Source organism: Tiliqua scincoides, chromosome 10 (genome assembly GCF_035046505.1).
Source record: "Tiliqua scincoides isolate rTilSci1 chromosome 10, rTilSci1.hap2, whole genome shotgun sequence".
Classification (NCBI taxonomy): domain Eukaryota; kingdom Metazoa; phylum Chordata; class Lepidosauria; order Squamata; family Scincidae; genus Tiliqua; species Tiliqua scincoides.
Genome location: NC_089830.1, coordinates 1,229,442 through 1,248,366, shown reverse-complemented (window position 1 = coordinate 1,248,366; position 18,925 = coordinate 1,229,442). Strand labels below are relative to the sequence as shown.

The 18,925-nt window shown below is 48.0% G+C and overlaps 1 protein-coding gene across 8 annotated transcripts in view; it reads left to right on the top strand.

Annotated features, from left to right (window-relative positions):
• The window catches only part of ADGRB2 (adhesion G protein-coupled receptor B2), a 184,609-nt gene that overhangs the window by 120,445 nt on the left and 45,239 nt on the right, over positions 1-18,925 (top strand). For 7 of the 8 annotated variants that reach the window (XM_066638040.1, XM_066638041.1, XM_066638039.1 and 4 more), the window contains 9 exons: positions 1,100-1,201; positions 4,326-4,432; positions 7,792-7,986; positions 9,671-9,739; positions 9,824-9,932; positions 10,256-10,402; positions 11,320-11,395; positions 11,786-11,888; positions 12,547-12,590. In XM_066638040.1, the coding sequence (XP_066494137.1) occupies positions 1,100-1,201; positions 4,326-4,432; positions 7,792-7,986; positions 9,671-9,739; positions 9,824-9,932; positions 10,256-10,402; positions 11,320-11,395; positions 11,786-11,888; positions 12,547-12,590 (952 nt within the window). The remainder of the gene's footprint in view (positions 1-1,099; positions 1,202-4,325; positions 4,433-7,791; positions 7,987-9,670; positions 9,740-9,823; positions 9,933-10,255; positions 10,403-11,319; positions 11,396-11,785; positions 11,889-12,546; positions 12,591-18,925) is intronic. The other variant, XM_066638036.1, reaches the window with a different exon arrangement.

Genomic DNA, 18,925 nt, shown 5'->3' with positions numbered 1-18,925 from the left:
GTCACCTACCTAGTCATTGGTCTGACTACTTTTTCAGGTCTTTATGTACAATATATCTGTTTGCTCCATGTTGTCTGTCTGTCACCCTCCCCAAACCCAGTTTACTCACCCCCTGGCTCGGTATCAAGGACTTTGGGGTTTGACGCAGGGACCTTGGTCTGGGACTTAGTCCTAGTTAACTGCCTGGGAGCCTGTTGATGTAGAACTTAGAAGGGAATAAGAATGGGTAACACCCATGGTCAGTAGACTGCATGAAGTTTTTAGATGAATCCTGAGTCTGGTCAGCAGAACAACCCCCAGGAGGTCTAGAGCAATGGCAGGGCCAGGGCCAGGAGGTCTAGGGCAGTCAAACATAAGGCCCGCGGGCTGGATGTGGCCCTCAGTAATCTCAGCGGCTCCACCAGCTGTTCTTAACTGCTCAGCTGTGCCAAGATGTCACTGCTGAAAGGGCTGCCGGCATGATAATTGGCCTCTCCCATACCTTGACAATTGATCAGGAGTTGTGTATTTTCTGTGATTTGCAACTAGTGAGTTCCTAAGTTTGGGAAAAAAAAAAAATGCTTGTTTCTGGTTCTGACCTGCTTAATGGCATCACTTCCTGCTTTATGACATCACTTCCGGCCATCAGCAGGCATCACAAATGCTATTCTGCCTGCTGTGTGAAACAAGTTTGACACCCTTAATCTAGGGTTTATGTCTGCCCTATATATTCTGTACTTAAGAGTCTGAGGCTGCAATCCTAACCACACTTTCCTGAGAATAAGCCCCACTGAACAAAATAGGACTTACTTCTAAGTAGACCTGGCTAGGATTGTGCCCTAATTCCTCCCCATAATTTCCCCTTTGAATATAAAGTGTGCACACCCATTCACCTCTCCCCCAAATCCATGCATTTACTCAGCAACTCTCGACAAATACACACAATACACAAATACGTCTTATGTCATGCCAACCATCCATCCATCATTCATCATGGTTCATTCATATCTCCACCCGCATCTTTGTTGTCCCACGGGTGCGGTCTCATGGCTATGCACGTTAGTATGTCTTGCCCCGCACCACTGGGTCCATCACCTGTTGCTCTCTTTTCCTTCTGCAGCCTACCACGAGATGTGCAAGGATGAGTATGTCATGTTGATGACATGGAAGAAAGTGGCTGCCGGAGAAATAGTCTACAACAAATGCCCAACCAATGCCACAGGTAGGCAGCTGCACAATTGGGCATCCACACATTTTAGAGGCCCTAAATGAGACCCTGAGACAGAACGGAGTGGGGCAGGGGAAGGGGAGGTCTTATTAGTGACAGACTGCAAGATGAAGGCAGGTGTCCCTTGGGATCTACACACCAGCATGAACTTCCTCTTGGAAGGTCTCCTGTGATTATAGGGTATGTCAGCATGGCAACCTCATGGTTGCTTGAGGTTTTCCAACAGAGTTTGGGTGGCACTATGCCAGGGATGCCATTGCATTTTCCTGCACTGAGCAGAGGGTTGGACTAGCTAAGCTCCCCCTCCGGCTCTAATATCCTCTGATTCTATGCACAGTCCTGATGCAATTCATGCAAATTTTAAATATAGAAAATAGTTCTGTCATAATATAGGTAGTAATTTCACTGAGATGCTCTTTGAATGCATGTTCATTTGAATGAACATTTGGCAACCTCTTCCACCCTGGACTGGGTTCTGCCTTGACTTTTTTTTTTTAAAGAACCTGATTTGTTTAATTAAGGTAATTGCAGGCACGCTTATCTGTTGAATATTTTTTTTTATATCTCCTTCCAATTTATTTCAACGCTGGCGCACTCGCCTAAGTATTTTGCAAGCCTCCTGTAAAAGACATCATTGCAAACCTCCCATGTTGCACACCCCTCCCCCTCTCACAAGCTTTGGAGATTTTTGCACGCTCTTGCAAATCGAGCAACATTAAAAGAGTTGCACAACCGGCTCTGCCTAACTTTGTCACTATGCATAAATAAATAAATAAATAAATAAGATTAAGCGGTCAGAATATCTGTCCCCCAAATGGAAAGAATAGCTCAGTTGTTCTGGGAGAAAGACTCCAATATGCCCAGCACTCTTCCCTCTTCCACTTCAGTCCCTTCGCCTTCCAATCCAGGAAGCGGGAGGAGGACGGGAAGCAGTTGAGGCGAGGAGGAAGCCCCTACCCAGTGTTCTGCCTGAGGCAACGGCCTCAGCTGGCCTCATAGATGGGCCAGGCCTGTTCCATGTCTATGCCTTTCCCCACTAATACTTAACACCTCTCTACTGCATGTGCACAGTGCTTCATTTGTGTTAACTTGCTGGAATCCTTACAACAACCTTGTCAGATGAGCAAGCATTATCCTCATATTGTGACTGAGGCTGAGTGGCTTGACTAAGACCCACGTCGGGAGTTTGTGGCAGAGGCAAGAGTCAATTCAGGAAAGTTCTGCTTTACAGCACAGTCACTTAGCCACTCTGCTGCTCCAGCTCTGTGTTGCAATATTTGCTATAGGTACAGCCTACCCTTTAAGTTCTCTCCTATGCAAGCCCCCAGAGTAAGCGTGTTTTTTAAGCAGTTCAAAGCTTCCTCCTTCTTCTGCAATCAGATTAAATGTTTGCTTCCGAAGGGCATCAGTGATGGAGGGAATGAGCAAAGGGTACAGCATCTCTTTCTGTACTGAACGTCACAGTGAGCAGATGACAATTCTAAGCAACCTTCTCCCAAGCTAAACCACTAGAGCCCCTCACCCTGTATTGTGTCTGGTTACTGGTCACAACTCTCTGACATGGCTTCCCAGCCCTACCTGGAGAGGCTAGGGTTCAACCCCTCCACACTCTCCATGCAAAGCTGGAGCTCTACATGGAGCCAGAATCCCTTTCGAAAGGAGTTCAGGGGTTTGCCTTTGAAAGGTGGAACTACTGTGTGCTTCCCTAGCATGTGTACATCCCTAGCATGTATGCACTGCTGAAACAGAGAAGCCTGCATTGGCTCAGTCATGTCGTGAGAATGGATGATGGCCAGATCCCAATGGATCTCCTCTATGGAGACCTCGTGCAAGGAAAGCACCCTACAGGTAGACCACAGCTGCGATACAAGGACATCTGCAAGAGGGATCTGAAGGCCTTAGGAGTGGACCTCAACAAGTGGGAAACCCTGGCCTCTGAGCGGCCCGCTTGGAGGCAGGCTGTGCAGCATGGCCTTTCCCAGTTTGAAGAGACACTTGGCCAACAGTCTGAGGCAAAGAGGCAAAGAAGGTAGGCCCACAGCCAGGGAGACAGACCAGGGACAGACTGCACTTGCTCCCAGTGTGGAAGGGATTGTCACTCCCGAATTGGCCTTTTCAGCCACACTAGACGCTGTTCCAGAACCACCATTCAGAGCGCGATACCAGAGTCTTTCGAGACTGAAGGTTGCCAACAACTGTGTGGTTACGAATATTCCATTTGTTATTTATTTCAATCCTGTCAAAATGTCATACATTTTGATCCTATCTTTCTTCCCCAATGACATTTGGAGGCAGCGCACGTAGGGTGTTCCGGTGGTCTCTCATCTCAGTGCTGCTTTGCTTCAACAAGGTGGTAGCCTCATGTGCTCTCAGACTATGCCTTCAGATAGGAAAAAAATCAACCTTGAGATTTCATAACCCAGGACCTGGGCCAAAGGCATTCTGGTCAGTGCCTTGCTAGGAGGCTAGGAGTTCATGGACATCACCTTCAGTTCTATCCTAGATGTCCATCAGGTGTTCTTAGGAGGTCTCCCATCCAGGGACTGACCAAACTCTGCTCTACTTACAGCTGCACCAGGTGCCACAAGACCATGAGACTGACTGCAGTGGCATAACTGAGGGAACTAGCACCCAGGGACACAAACATTTTAACACCCTCTGGGGTATTAATACCCTTCAGGGGGACCAGATGCATAGAACACCCCCTAGGGGCATCCAGGAGGTGATTTGAGGTGCAGAGAGGCCACTCTCAGCTTCCCCAGAAGGCTTCCCGGAGGTCTTAGGCTCTTCCATTTTTCTTGAAAACTGGAGGAGCTTTTCTAAAGCCTCCAAGAGGCCTTCTAAGGCCTTCTGAGATGTGGGGAGCCCTCATGAGGCCACCCCTGACAATGAAGAGGGCAAGCAGCAAACAACCCTACCCTCCTTAGCTATGCCATTGCACTGGAGAATGTGCTTAAGATGGGCAAATGGTGGTCGTAGAAACATTTCCACAGCCCTCAAGGAACGTTTGCTGCTTGCCCTCTTCATTGTCGTTCAGCTGACTTTCTGGGAACTTTGCTGGGCAGGGTGGACCTCCGTAACTGAGAGGACTGTGTGGTCATTTTGCTTTCTTCTCTAGGGTCTGCCAGCCGCCGGTGCCTGCTCAACTCCCATGGTGTGGCTTACTGGGGAGCTCCCAGCTTTGCGCGTTGTGTTTCCCACGAGTACCGATACTTACATCTCTCAGTAGGTGCAGACTCCAGAAGGCAAACAGGCCTTCTCTCTCACTCTCTCTCTCTCTCCCCCCCTTCTTCTTCTTCTCTGATTTCCATATTGATCATTTTCCTGTCCTGTCAAAAAGGGCCATGTGGGAAAAAGATGTGGCAAAAGCAAGGGAGGCACAACTATTGCAAGAAAAAAATGCAACCAGCAGGGATGGATCTCAAGTCCGAGTCGCAAAAAATGTGTGTTTCACTGACTTAGGCAGTCACTCTAGTCTGAGGCCACTGACTCAGAAATTTCAGAGGGTGAGTCAGCAAAAGACACACACTAGGACTCATGCACGAATTGAGCTGCAAGGAGTGGAGATTCAGGACTCAACTTGAGTCTTGCTGCGTTGCCAAGTTCCAGTCCTACCAATTAGGTGCCATAATAATTGTATTTATATTCACATTTTTAATTTTTTCCCCATGCCTGGAAGTAGTCCAGTGTTGAGGTTGAAAGTGCCACAAATGAATCATGCAACGATCTGAAGGGGTTGCTTGGAGCATGACACCATCTGCAAAGAAAAAAAAAAGGCCATTTATTAAATGTTTCTCCGTGGCCTGACAGAGATGAAACAATGTGAAAGTAAGAGGTCAGGATAATTGTGTCCAGTTTCCGGTACAGTGCAGTGGGAGCAAAAATGACCCCAAATAATCAAAGTTCCAAAAAGATGTTTTTGAACCATTTGGGGGAATGAAACGCTGCAGGACAGTTGACCACACTGAAATTGAAGAATGTTTCAAGCCTGGAACTGGAGAATCACAAGTGTGTCCATTCCCCCCCCCCCCATTTCCCTAGATCAGTTTGACCCCACTGTTAGGGTGAGGACTGCAGATCCTCCAGCCTCAGTCATCAGTGTGGACCGAGGCTGGAGGGTTGTGTTTTGTTTTGTTCATGCTCTAGCTGTGTGTGTGTATCATTGAGAACTCAAGGTCATCCCGTGAAGCTGATTGGCGGGAGACTCAGAACAGAAGAAAGCACGTAGGTCTTGATGTGATGCATAATTCATTCATGACATTGGTCGCTGTTAATGCCGTGGGCTTCAGAAGGAGATCAAAGAACTGTCTGGAGGGGGGGGGGCAATAGCTAAGATGGCTCCATAGAACCTCTGCGTTCAAGAGTGATCATGCCACTGAATGCTGGCTGCTGGAGAAGCAACAGTATAGAAGGGCTGTTCCCTTCCTGACCTACCTTTGTGCCTCTTAGAGCAGGGGGATCAGCAGCCTTTTGGGGCAAAGGGGCTGGGCATTTGGTGATGACCTCACCGTGTCACCAAACCTCTGGGTGGCCAAGCTCCTGGACGCAGCTATGCGGAGCTCAACTTTGGAGGAGAAGCCTCCCCACCCAAACTCTGTGAGTGGCAGAAGAAAAGACTCTAACAGCCAATGTAAATCCCCCCTGTGGTGATGTAGTAGCACTAGTGTGGGCTATTCTACATCCCGCAGGGAATTCTTGGTTGCTGGAGGTCTCCTAGGGATAAGGGGACGTTTGTCCCTTTGCCCCCGGTTGACCTGAGCTGCAACAGGTCAACTTGGACCTGAGCCAGTGATATCACGGGCATAAGTCTGTGTTGATCCATGCAGGTGGATCAGGTTCAAGAAGGTGCTTGGACTTTGGCATGATCTGGAACCACCAGTCCCACTCCTGGAGTGCCTTGAAATGGCAGCAGGAGCAGAGATTGGCTTGTGGCCAGTTGCTGCTTGTGGCCAGAGTGCATCATCGCTTGAGGGATGGAGGGCAAGAATGTCTTGCCCTGGCTCGCTGCCTATACTGCTGGTGGGGTCTGAGTTCAAGTAGGATGGATGGCAGCCTCTCTAGATGGTTGAACTGTTAATAAAAGTGGTGGCCCTTTCACCCTAAAACGAGTCCTTTGACTTTATTGGATCCTGAATAATCAACCTGTGACCTTCAGCAGGAACATTGCCCAGGGAGAGATTATTCTCCCCTTCCTGCTGCTGCAGTCTGTATCTCCCACCTATATACCCTGCCTCCCCACTTGCCTTGTTTAAGTTGCCGCTTGGGCAGTCCAATCCCAATGAAATCCTATGCATGTTCTACTGGTGGAGCTGGCACGACCCAGGAGGAAGTGCCTGGATTCTGCCAGAAGAGGCAAGAGATGGTAACACATCCCAGCACCACCAGCCAGTGCATCAAGGCTGCCAGCGCAATTGCTGGTGGCTGTGTGTGCAGGCTGGAGGGCTGGCAGTAGGCCACCAACTGTGAACGCAATGTAGGAGGTGGGAAGAATGGGGTTGAAAGGGATGGGACAGGACAGTGGCATCTATAGGGGTGTAGGGGTACTTACTGCACAGAGTGACACCCTTGGGGGGGTGACACATTAGTGGCCAAAATTTTGGAAACCTTGTGGAAGATTTGCATTTTATGAATAACACCATCATGTTATATATGAGTGGAAAGATAATTTCATGTAGAATGTGATGAAACAAACCACGTTGAATTGTCTGTGTTCTATCAAAAGTTATGGCCAATTAACCAGAAAAAGAAAACACAACTGCCTTATGTCACAAAAAGTGGATGTCTGTAACTCCAAACTGACCAATGAGTGATTGTTCAGAGAGCCAATGAGGTGTTAGAATGATGCAGCAGGGAACCAATCAGGTGTTAGTAGGAGTCAGCTCTCATTTCCATGTATAGAGCTAATTCTAGAACTCTGACTCAGTTGTGCGGGCATCATCAAGTGAGATGCTGGTTTTTTTTGTTGGTTCCTGATTTGTTGGGTGACCTGTACTATTATATATTAAAATAAATAAATGAAGTGAATGGGAGTGACACCAAGTCTAGTAATACCGCTGCATTTAGGCTTTGAGCATGATCTTGTAATTTATTCTGTATGGTCTGGTATGGGAGGAGGTCCCTCATGGGGGTGATGCAGTGAGCTTATTGTCCCATAGGGGCAGTGGAAGCTTTCATCAGAGCAAGTGAACAAAAGTGCACTTACCCTTAGACCTGTGTAACCCCTTCCCCCATCACAGGATATAGAGCATCTTCTTGGTGCGGCTGTATTAGCAAGGGGTTTTTTTTTGGTTGCATTGGACTGTTAGGCTACAATCCTGTTCACATTTTCCTGGGAATAGTCCCCATTGAACATCATGGGACGTCCCTCTGGGTAGAGCTGCACAGGATTGGCTGTTAGGCACACTTCTTAATATGGCATTCTATGTATCCTGTAGTTTGATCCTGAGCTATGATGAAACCATCGCCCCATCACTTCCGGTGTTAAATATATTTTCCCCAAAGACTCACATTGTAATCTGCAGAATGCACAAGTCCTCCTCCACCTATGGGTTTACCTTTCCCTGTTTGCTTCTGTCCCACTGAAGCTCCGAGAGCATCTGGCCAAAGGGCAGCGCATGCTGGCTGGTGAGGGCATGTCTCAGGTGGTCCGTGCCTTGCTGGAGCTCATCGCGCGCAAGACCTACTACAGTGGGGACCTGCTCTTCTCGGTGGAGATCCTGCGCAATGTCACAGACACCTACAAAAGAGCTACCTACATCCCTTCCTCGGATGATGTGCAGGTAATAATAATAATAATAATACAGGTATTTCTATACCGCCTTTCTTGGTCCTCAGATTTCTCTTTGGACTTTATTCAAGGCGGTTTACATAGGCAGGCAATTTAAATCCCCGTAGGGATTTTTACAATTTGAAAGAAGGTTTCTGTCTTTCAAGAAACCACAACATTCAGATGTTTCTTTCTTGATCTGGCCGCACATTCTGGCCTCCATCCTCCCACGCTCAGAAAGCTCGGCTCAGCTTGTCAGCTGCTTGAAGGTCGCACGGTGCCGGTGGCCTCGAACTGGCGACCTTCGGATGTTATCTTCAGGCAAATGGAGGCTCAGCCCTCTAGACCAGACCTCCTGCCCTGCTAAGAGCCTGAAGATGAAACAGTGTCTTGTGACTGGGGAGGCTTACTGCAGTGTGACAGAGAGCAACAGTGACTTGCCATCCGGGCAACTGCAGTTGATGCAATTCAGGGGTGATTTTACTACACACGAAAGGCAATCCAAATTCTGTCCCCAGGAAAGCCAGATTCTGTGACCGGAATACATTATGCAAGTCAGGCAAACTGGCTTGTTTTGCATAAGTTGTTCTGCTGACTCTGAGACAGGCCAAGTGGCTATGCATCGCTCCAAAAGTCCACTCGTGACAGTTGAGTGTTGGGAGAGTTAGAACAGACAAAAGAAAACATTCTTTACCCGGTGTGTCCTTAGTCTGTGGAACTCCTTGTCATAGGATGTGGTGATGGCATCCAGCCCAAATGACTTTAAAAGGGGATTGGACGGACTGATAGTGGAAAAGTCTATCACAGGTTACAAACCGGGCATGTGTGTGATCCTGGCGCAAGGGAGTGGCAACAGGATTCAGGTCTCTTGTTGTCTTGTGTACTCCCTGAAGCATCTGGTGGGGCTCTGTTAGATACAGGAAGCTGGACTAGATGGCCTGGTCCAATGGGACTCTTCTGAAGTTCTTAACTGGAAGCTTTAGCTGTCTTGATGCTAAGACATCACTGTCAGTATGGTTTTGAGCTCATCTCTGCATGTTCAGGACTAGAAACTTACTTTTTTTAAAAAAATCAATCTCTCAAACATAAAAAAGTGAAGGCATTGAATTTTTTTTTTTTTTAGTGTGGAGTTGCCACCAAAAATTACCGAGTTCGAGATATTGAGGTTCATTTGGAAGTTCTTGCTAAACAAAGACATTGGAGGAATTTGTACTAATATGGGAGAAATGTTTTTGTTACATGAGCAAAATTGCACGGGTGGGGGTGTTCCCTTACTCCCCTCATTTTGATCCAAATCCGACGGCACATGTGTAGAGACAGTGGTGCACCAAGGACATTTGGCACCTGGGCCCATAAATTTTTTGCGCTCCTAATGACACAGTTATTTTCATTAATAGTCATATCATGAAATTAATATTAATGGCTGAAGAAGACACGCAGTTAACCTTTTTATTTTATTGAACTGTGTGTGTGTGTGTGTTTGTATATTTATTTATAACTTTGTAACATCATATATATAATCATACCAATAAACCTGTTTTTCTTGTGGGTTGCCGCAACCAGCACTAGCCAAATTGCTGCCACCGACATCTTAGGGCAGCCTTCCAGACACCCCCTTTCAGCCTGACACCTGGGGCTGCCCCCCCCCAGCCATCCACTTCTGAAGGCTGTGCTTCAGCTTCTCCTCTCTCCCACAGCGATTCTTCCAAGTTGTCAGCTTCATGGTGGATGCGGAAAACAGGGACAAGTGGGAAGACGCTCAGCAGGTGAGCCGAGACCAGTTGCTCGCGGGACCAGGAAGCGAAAGTCCAGGTCTTGTGTTAACACGCCTCCTCTCTTGTGCTCTGCAGGTCTTGCCTGGGTCTGTCCTCCTCATGAAGGTTGTGGAGGATTTTATCCACCTGGTGGGCGAGGCGCTTAAAGCATTCCAGAGTTCACTCATTGTCACAGACAACTTGGGTGAGCGGCCGGAAATGGAGAAATGACTTCGCTGCAGTCGGGAGGGAAGTGGGCAGGGCATCTGCTACCTCCACTGGTCCTGCGGGGACTGAGGTTACACGCCTTTATTCCCTTCTGAGTCTGAAGAAGACATTCTGTGTCCTGAACAACCACAATCTTTAGAAATAGTGGGCAACTTGGCTTGGTTGCCCAGTATCTGTGTGAAGTTCCTGACTTCAACTCTAGTGGACTCTGGTGCCAAGGGAGGGCTCCTTGGTTCAGCCATTTGAATACTCTGCCTTCCCCTTTCTTGCTTCCTTCTTCTTCCCTCCCACCCATGGCAGTGATCAGCATCCAGAGAGAGCCTGTTTCGGCTGTCTCCAGTGACATCAATTTCCCCATGAAAGGTCGGCGGGGGATGAAGGACTGGGCCCGCCATTCTGAAGACAAGATCTTCATTCCAAAGGAGGTCCTCACTCTCTCCTCTTCTGGTAAGCTCTCTCTCTCTCTCTCTCTCTCTCTCTCTCTCTCTCTCTCTCTCTGTGAATATGCACACAACAATGCTATAAATCAGTGATTTTCAACCAGTATGCTGTGGTGCACTGGCGTGCTGCAAATGGTCCACAGGTATACCACAAAAGTTTAGGAGAATGTCATTTATTAATAGGGCCTTTGCGGGATGTGATCACCCCACCAGCAGCATGGTGTGCCTAGTCAATTGTCACAAGAACTGATGGTGTGCCATCATCAGTTTGAACACTTTGTCAGTGCGTCACAAGATGAAAAAGGTTGAAAACAGCTGAATGCACCCTTGGAATTGGTGTGTGCTATAAAGCTGAACACTTGCCTAAGGAGAGGTCCAGAATCCTACCTTCAGCCTTAGATCAGTGGGCAGCTTGACCTTAGATTGATTTTACGGTTCCCAGCACAGCTTAGGGTGAATGTCCCTATTCCTTTTGCCAAGACAGGGTTGGGGATGGATACAGGTCATCTTGCTTGGCAGGTATAGCTGAGATCAGGGATCAAAGCTCAGGAGGCAGAGCTCTCAGGTAGATGCCCATTCTTTATGGAGCAAAACACTGGACTATTTCTCTCTCGTCCCCTCTGGTGAAAACTAGCAGGGTTGGCACATCACGATGAGGCTGCCCCCATAGGCAGTGGATTTGCCCAGAAATTGTCACATGCCCACTGATTTCACTGGGAATGCAAGAAGGCTTAACATGGAATGGGGCCAAACTTAAAGGGACGTTGGTGAAACCGAGCCTGAGTTTACTTGTCTAAGCTGAGCTCCTTCCAATCCCAGTCTAGGAGAACATCCTTATTGCTAGTAAGGACTGAGCTAGACTCGACTTGTCTCTTGGCATGGTGCTTCCATCAATATTCTTGTTTTTTTCCCCTTCTTGCATAGAAACCGATGAATCATCTTATTTCGTCATTGGTGCCATCTTGTATCGCACCTTGGGATTAATCCTGCCCCCTCCAAGGTAAGTGACTGTGAAAGCAGCATGCGGAAGGCATGTGTGAGATGGCATGTGAACCAAGTACATGTCTACAGACTAGTAGCATAGCTAGACAGGGTGCAAAGCATAAAAATATCATGTCAGGATAGGGGAGACTGGGTGATAAAGCTGATGTATCCCCCCCACTATAGTTTTGCAGTGCCCTTCTTGCCCCCCTTCTCGTAAAAAGCAAAACAAAACACGTCAAGTCACATTGCTCATTTATTCACATGTTAGTTTGGCCCTTAGCTTCCAAGAACATTCCGTTTCTACCACAAACGTTTTGGTCTTTGCAAAGTCATGAGATGTCCCATGTGTCTGACTTCAGCCCCGCTCCTGAGAAGCCAAGCCAGCCTCTTTTCTTTCTGTCCACAGGAGTCCCCTGGCTGTCATGTCCAGAGTTCTCACAGTGACGGTGAAACCCTCAACCAGGGCCGTGGAACCCTTGATTGTGGTGGAGCTGTCCCATATCATCAATGTAAGTCTGCAAGGAGCCCCTTCGGAAACTTGAGCGTGGGTTGGAAAATGGGGCTGAGGAGGTCAGGTGTGACCCAACCCCTGAAGTTTGCTGAGGAAGCTCTCTTCATGCATAGGTATCCTGTTGGCTCCCTCCTCCCACCTCTCCCCCAAAACTCTGTTGATATCACTCATGTGCTCAAAAATAGGATTGTCAGCCCAATCCTATCCCCCACCAGTCCAGAGCATGCACCCCACCCGACAGAGTGTGCAGTGCATGCTGAGATCTGTCAGGAGACCAGACTGCCCAGGAAAGGTAAGTAAAAAGTTTTCATCAGCACCAAATAAGTGGGGAAAAGGGATTTGGAGATTCAGGAGGTTGCTTCTTTTCTTCTTACCTCTTGGCTACTGCTATTACCACCCTCTTCCTATCTGCACCCAGCAAGTAAGACACAGATCAGTGCGCAGTGGAGAAGGTAGCGCATAAGGGGGCGGGGGGGGCTTGTCTGTTTGTTGAAGGGTGCCGCTCCATACAACTATTTAATGTTGCCCCATAATTGGGCCTCCCCGCCCCTCTATTCATACACCACACACACACAATCCTGCAACATTGTACCTTCTGCAAAATGTCCCATTCAGCCTTGACTACATACAGCCAATCTCTCTCTGCTTCTTCCCAGGGCACCTCCCATCCACAGTGCGTGACCTGGGAATACATCAAAGCGTGAGTATTTTTGAGCTGCTATCATGTTAAAGTGTTTGTCATGGGGATGTGTACGCATTCGCTTAGGACTGGGGGCAATGGCATTGCAAAGTGGGGCAGGGAGGTACATTGTCCCAGGTGCCACACTTGAGGGGGTGTTTTAGAGACCTCTCGAAATTTCTCTCTCTCTTAGATTATCAGTCTAATCCTTCCCCTGCATGAATGGAGCTTACCATTCCACAGGGCAGTCTCCGTTTTCTACCACTGATCTCCCCCAAACTATACTCTGGCAAGCCACTTCTGGGTTCTGTCACCCCAGCAAGCTTTGTGCCTGGATTTCTGGGCAGAGCACAATTTGGGAGTGATCAGTGGCAAGGTAAGCAGGCTCCCTAGAAGAACGGAATGCTCCGTTTGTGCCAGGGAAACCTTTCCCAGTGTGCAGCGGTCTCCAGTTTGGAGATGGTTGCCCTAGAGGTAGCTGCCTGATATAAATGCCCAGGCTGTGGCAATGATGATGATTGGGCAGCAGTGCTTCCCCCAAATAGCAACTTGTTTAACCCTTAATGCACAGAGCCTAATCTCCTGCCCTGTCAGTTTCACGACCCAACGAAAAGTGGGTCACAACCCACTGCTGGGTCTCGAAGATCCTTGGTGAAGTCATGTGGCTACCGGTTTTGGACAGCATAGCTTTTCAGTGAATCTGTGTGCAGGGTATGACTTTTAAAAAGGCCATCTTGAGAGTGTTGCCTGGAGTAGTATCTTGGTTTGTAGGGATTACTTGAGCCTTAGGAGGAGGGGGGGATGAGCATCCTCTTGGAACTGTGGCATGTAGGGAATGAGAAGAACACTGTCACAAACGCAGAAGGTGACGTGATCCCTCTTGTCTCTGTCCTGCTCTCTCGGTCTCAAGATGATCAGTTGCAAGAGTGCAACCTACTGTGCTTCTGCTGCGAACCAGGATGTTGTCGCCTCTGTTCAGTGCTGGTCTTGTGGCAAATGCAACCGTAATTCATAGGACACGGGCAGCCTAATCCTATCTAAATCCCTTCCCCTACCAATGCAACTGTGCCACTGGAACTCATACTGCTTCCTGCTGGAGGGAGAGATGGAGTCCCAGAGGTCTTCTCCTGGTAAAGGGACATTTGTTCCCTTGCTCAAGCATAAGCCGCAGCTGCCGTGATGGGTCTAATCAGACCTGCACCATCGATTTTGCTGGTGGTTCAAGGGAACTTGTGAAGGTGGATTGGTGGATTGAATATCATTGCCAGTATGATATTGGTGGCAAGGCTGGGAAGGGGGGTGGGAATCTAGCATGACATCATCATGTGTAGAGCGCTTTCATTGTTGCTTGTGGGTGTGAGAGTGTGGGGACAGGAATCTGTGACAGGATCTAAACTACTCTTTGATTTAGTGGCATTTTGATAACTATGGAATGTATGTTCCTTGTGTGGGAGGCATGGAACAGAGTGAAGATTCTGTGGGCGTATCCATTGCCAGTCACCCAATAGACCCCCTTCTATGTGAGTCAGTGGTTCCCAAGCTTTTCCCTTGACCTACTGAACCATTGGCTGTGGCTCCCCCATTAGGGCTACAATTCTATACATTGCATAGGGCAGTGGGGTTTTTGCAAGGAATCTGTGGCTTCCCTGGCTGGTTTCCATGACCCCCCAGGGAGCCGTGTCTCACAGTTTGGGAACCACTGCTGTAAGTCATAAAAGCTGTCAGGTTCATTTCTGTTGCTCATCTGTGATTTTACAAAGCAGACTTGGTCAAAGTAGAACCACGGAACCTCAGTTCTCCATCAGTAAAATTGGGGAACAGAGCTGATGATATTTCTGCTTTGCATCTTGTGACCTGGTCAGACGGCGCAGAGGAACCTGGGTGAATTTTTATGCGTAAATCAGTTCATAAAATAGGTCTGTTGATGGATAGCAGGTGTATAGACTTTAACTCTTCATATATCACAAGGGCTTTCCACAACCCCATCTCTCTCAAAAAAGACATAGTGGAAATGGAAAAGGTGCAAAAGAGAGCGACTAAGATGATTACGGGGCTGGGGCACCTTCCTTATGAGGAAAGGCTACGGCGTTTGGGCCTCTTCAGCCTAGAAAAGAGATGCTTGAGGGGGGACATGATTGAGACATACAAAATTATGCAGGGAATGGACAGAGTGGATAGGGAGATGCTCTTTACAGTCTCACATAATACCAGAACCAGGGGACATCCACTAAAATTGAGTGTTGGGCGGGTTAGGACAGACAAAAGAAAATATTTCTTTACTCAGCGTGTGGTCGGTCTGTGGAACTCCTTGCCACAGGATATGGTGCTGGTGTCTGGCCTGGACGCCTTTAAAAGGGGATTGGACAAGTTTCTGGAGGAAAAATCCATTATGGGGTACAAGCCATGATGTGTATGCGCAACCTCCTGATTTTAGAAATGGGTTATGTCAGAATGCCAGATGCAAGGGAGGGCACCAGGATGAGGTCTCTTGTTGTCTGGTGTGCTCCCTGGGGCATTTGGTGGGCCGCTGTGGGGTACGGGAGGCTGGACTAGATGGGCCTATGGCCTGATCCAGTGGGGCTGTTCTTATGTTCTCTCTCTCTCTCTCTCTCTGTCTCTGTCTCTCTCTCTCTCTCTGAAATAGTAAGACATACTTCAAGGAATCCTTAAAGGATTTTTTTTCCTAGTTCTGAAGTTCAATAAGATCTAAGCTTTCCATGTTTCTTTCTCCATAAGAAGAGCCCTGTTGGACCAAAGAGCCAAGGACTTATTGAGTCCAGCATCTTGTTTCTCACAGTGACCCACCTGCTGCCTCTGGGAAGCTCAGAAACAGGAGAGGAAAGCTCACTTCTCCCTTACCATTGCTGTCTTGCAGCTGGTATTCAGGAGCATGGCTGCCACTGGATCAGGAGCCAGTGCAAAGTCATCATGACTAGATAGTCCTGTTCTTTATAACTTTGTCCAAGCCCCTTTTAAAACCATTCAATCCAATAGCCAGGACCAAATCATGTGGCAGTGATTTCCACAGGGTGAATAGGTGCCTCCTTTTTCCCATACTAAATCTCCCACCAATCCGGTTCAGTGGAAAAGTAACACATGGAAAGAAGCTCTGACACCAGCCACTTCCTGCACACGACTTTGTCTTTTGCCAAGAGCCAAAAGTTGGCTTTGGAGATCTGTGAACTCCACATTCCTACAGGTTAATAGAATGCAGGTCTTTAGCTGAGATCCCAGAGTTTGAAAATCCCCCCTCCCTCGGCTTACCTGCAGCTGCGAGACAGAATGAGAGCTGTCCACCCCTTCAGTGCTGAAATCTCTCTCTTTTGCCATCCGCATTGTCCTGTGTTCCATTAATCATCGAAAGGGAACCTAAGGGTGCCTCTTCTCAAAGAGCATGAGGCTCTCTTAATGGTATCAAATCCCTCCCACCCACCACTGTGGGTTAACTTTTTTCAGCAATAGCTATTGATTAGCGGTTGCTTAAAGATTGATGTCTCCTGCCTGCCAGATGTCACTTATTATCAGCTGCCCGGGAGGGAGGACAGTCGCAGAAGCAAAAATAGGGCAGATTTCCTCTCTGAGCACCAAAGAGAAATATCCGGCATGTACATCTGTTGGTGCAAACTCACTCAGCGATGTGGTGGCTGGCATTGGCTTTCTGGAAGGGTTATGGGGGGAGGGAAACTTGAAATTGTATGTCCAGATCAGGGTAGCCTTGTAAGCACTACAGGGCCAGTGGCATAGCTAGAGGGGGTGCAAAGCACTTAGTTTTGCAGGGAGCTTCAGTGCAGCATGCAAGCGGCCCCTCCCCTCCCAAGAGGAGGGGGAGGGGTTGCTTGCACGCTGCGGTGAGGCTCCCTGCAAAACTCAGTGCTTTGCACCCCCTCTAGCTACGCCACTGTACTGGGCATTCATGCAATGCCAATGGATAGAGCTGTGAACATTTCACACAAACGCAGAACAGAATCACACAACTGAGTACAGTATGAGGGACAAAATCCAGCATTCTGGGACTCTAAATTTAAACCTCTCTTCTGTGCCGCCCCCTTGTCTCATTCTTCCTGGCTCTTGCCATTCTGTTCCCGGTGCTTTCGTAATCTGGCTGTTCTCCTCAACTCCATCAAGGCCTGATTTTTACCTTATTAAACAGCAGTGTTTCTCAGGCTGTGGATGGGGCCCACTAGGTGGGTCATGAGCCAATTTCAGGTGGGTCCCCATTCATTTCAATGTGTATTTTTAATATATCAGACTTGATGCTACCATGGTCTATGACTGCATTTGGGGAAATGTTACAAATCTGTGCTTTTAACAGGCTACTGTGTATGTGCTTTTAACCATGATAGTCAATGGGGCTTCCTCCTGGGTAAGGGTGGAGAAGATTGCAGCCTTTGGGATGTTCTGGATTGATTTTTTTTTTTTTAAACAGATCAGCAACTGCTTGGGAGGGTTAGTTAAATACATTTTAAAACTTACTGTAAATTTTTAATTTACTTAATTCAGGGTGCAATACTAACCCCTTATGTCAGTGCTTTCCAGCACTGACATAAGGGCAGTGCAGCTCCGACATAAGGGAACAAACATTCCCTTACTTTGAGGAGGCCTCTGTGAGTGACACCCAACTGCAGGATGCAGCACACGTCCCATTGGCACTGCTATGCCAGTGCTGGAAAGCGCTGACATAAGGGGTTAGGATTGCGCCCTAAGTCATTTCTGCCCAATTCTGTTGCCTATACACAACAGGGACCAAATGTGTACACCTGTAGGCCGGGCAAAAATGGGTTAATTAGATTTTATTTTGTGATATGTAGGTGTTAAAAATTTTCCTGCTTGATGATGTCCCTTCTGGCCATGACAGCACTTCCAGTGGGTTCCAAAAGATTGTCATTCTAAAATGTGGGTCCTGGTGCCAATATTTTGAGAACCACTGCTCTAGTTGCCTCGTCCATAGATCCACTCCCAAACCTTTACTGGTAATAGCTTCACAGGGGAGCCATGTAGGTTGGGTGAAGAAGGGGTTACTTTCCATGCTGTATTGTCAGTCTCTAGATGCTTTGGTTACAAGTGAGCATGGCAGGTTCTTGATTGGTGACAGCTCCTCTTTACAGAAGAGCCTGATGAGTTTGGGAGCCTAACCATTCCGAAGCTGTCACATTTGCATGGAGGGGCCCTGCTGAACCAGATCAATCCAGCATCCTATTTCCTAGAGAGCCAGGGTGGTGTAGTGGTTTGGGAGGTGGACTTAGACCTGGATGATCCAGGTACAGTACCCCCCCCCCCCAGCCACAAAGCTTCCTGGGTGACCTTGGGCCAGTCACTTTCTCTCAGCCTCACCTACCTCACAGGGTTGTTGTGAGGACAAGAAAGAGGGGAGGAGCAGCTGTGTAAACCGCCCTGAGCTCTTTGGAGGAAGGGCGGTATAAAAAATGTGAAAAATAAAATAAAAAATAAAAATAGAAGTGGAGCATATAGACACATGCCATCTCCTATTGAGATGTTGTGAGCATTCTAACACGGGAGCTCAGAATATTGAACCAACCTGAACCTGAATATTGAACCAATATTGAACTTTTGCAAGTGATTCAATGTCTTGCAATGGTTCTTCCTCATGTGAACCTTCCCATGTGGTCAATGCTCACAAAAGACCACATAAGAATCCCTGTTAGACCAGGCCAAGGGCCCATCGAGTCCAGCTTCCTGTATCTCACAGTGGCCCACCAAATGTTTCAGGAAGCACACAAGACTAGAAGAGCCATGTATTCACCTGGCATTCAGTGATAGGCTACCTCTACAAGCCTGAGGTTGCATACAGACATCATGGCTTTTAACCTGTGATGGATTTTTCCTCCATAGATCTGTCCAGTCCCCTTTTAAAGGCAAGTATGTTTGGAGCTCAAAAGCAAAAGCAGTGGCATAGCTAAGGGGGGGACAGGGGGTAATTGTCTTGGGTTCCTCACTTTGTGGGAGTGTCAAAGGGATGCTGTTCGAAGGCCTTCTGGGTTCCAGAGGCAGCTGATGAGCCACTGTGGGAAGGAGAATACTGGACTGGATGGGCCTTTGGCCTGATCCAGCAGGACTCCTTGTCTGTGCTTCAATAGTACACATGTTCCTGGGATCATCCACTAGTTAGATCTGTGCACTCTTAGCTTCAGCACCTCTCCAGCAGTGGGCCCTCTCCCTGTCTGAAAGGGCGCCCAGACATGGCTTCTGCCACCGCTTTAGTTCCTCTAATCAAAGCTCTGTCGGTGCGATTGTGAGTTTCAAAGAAATCAGTTAGACAGTGACACCAAAGTTACCTTCCACAACTGATGGATTTGTTCCTGCAGCAGGGTAGCCTTTTAAAACCCGCTTTGATCTCC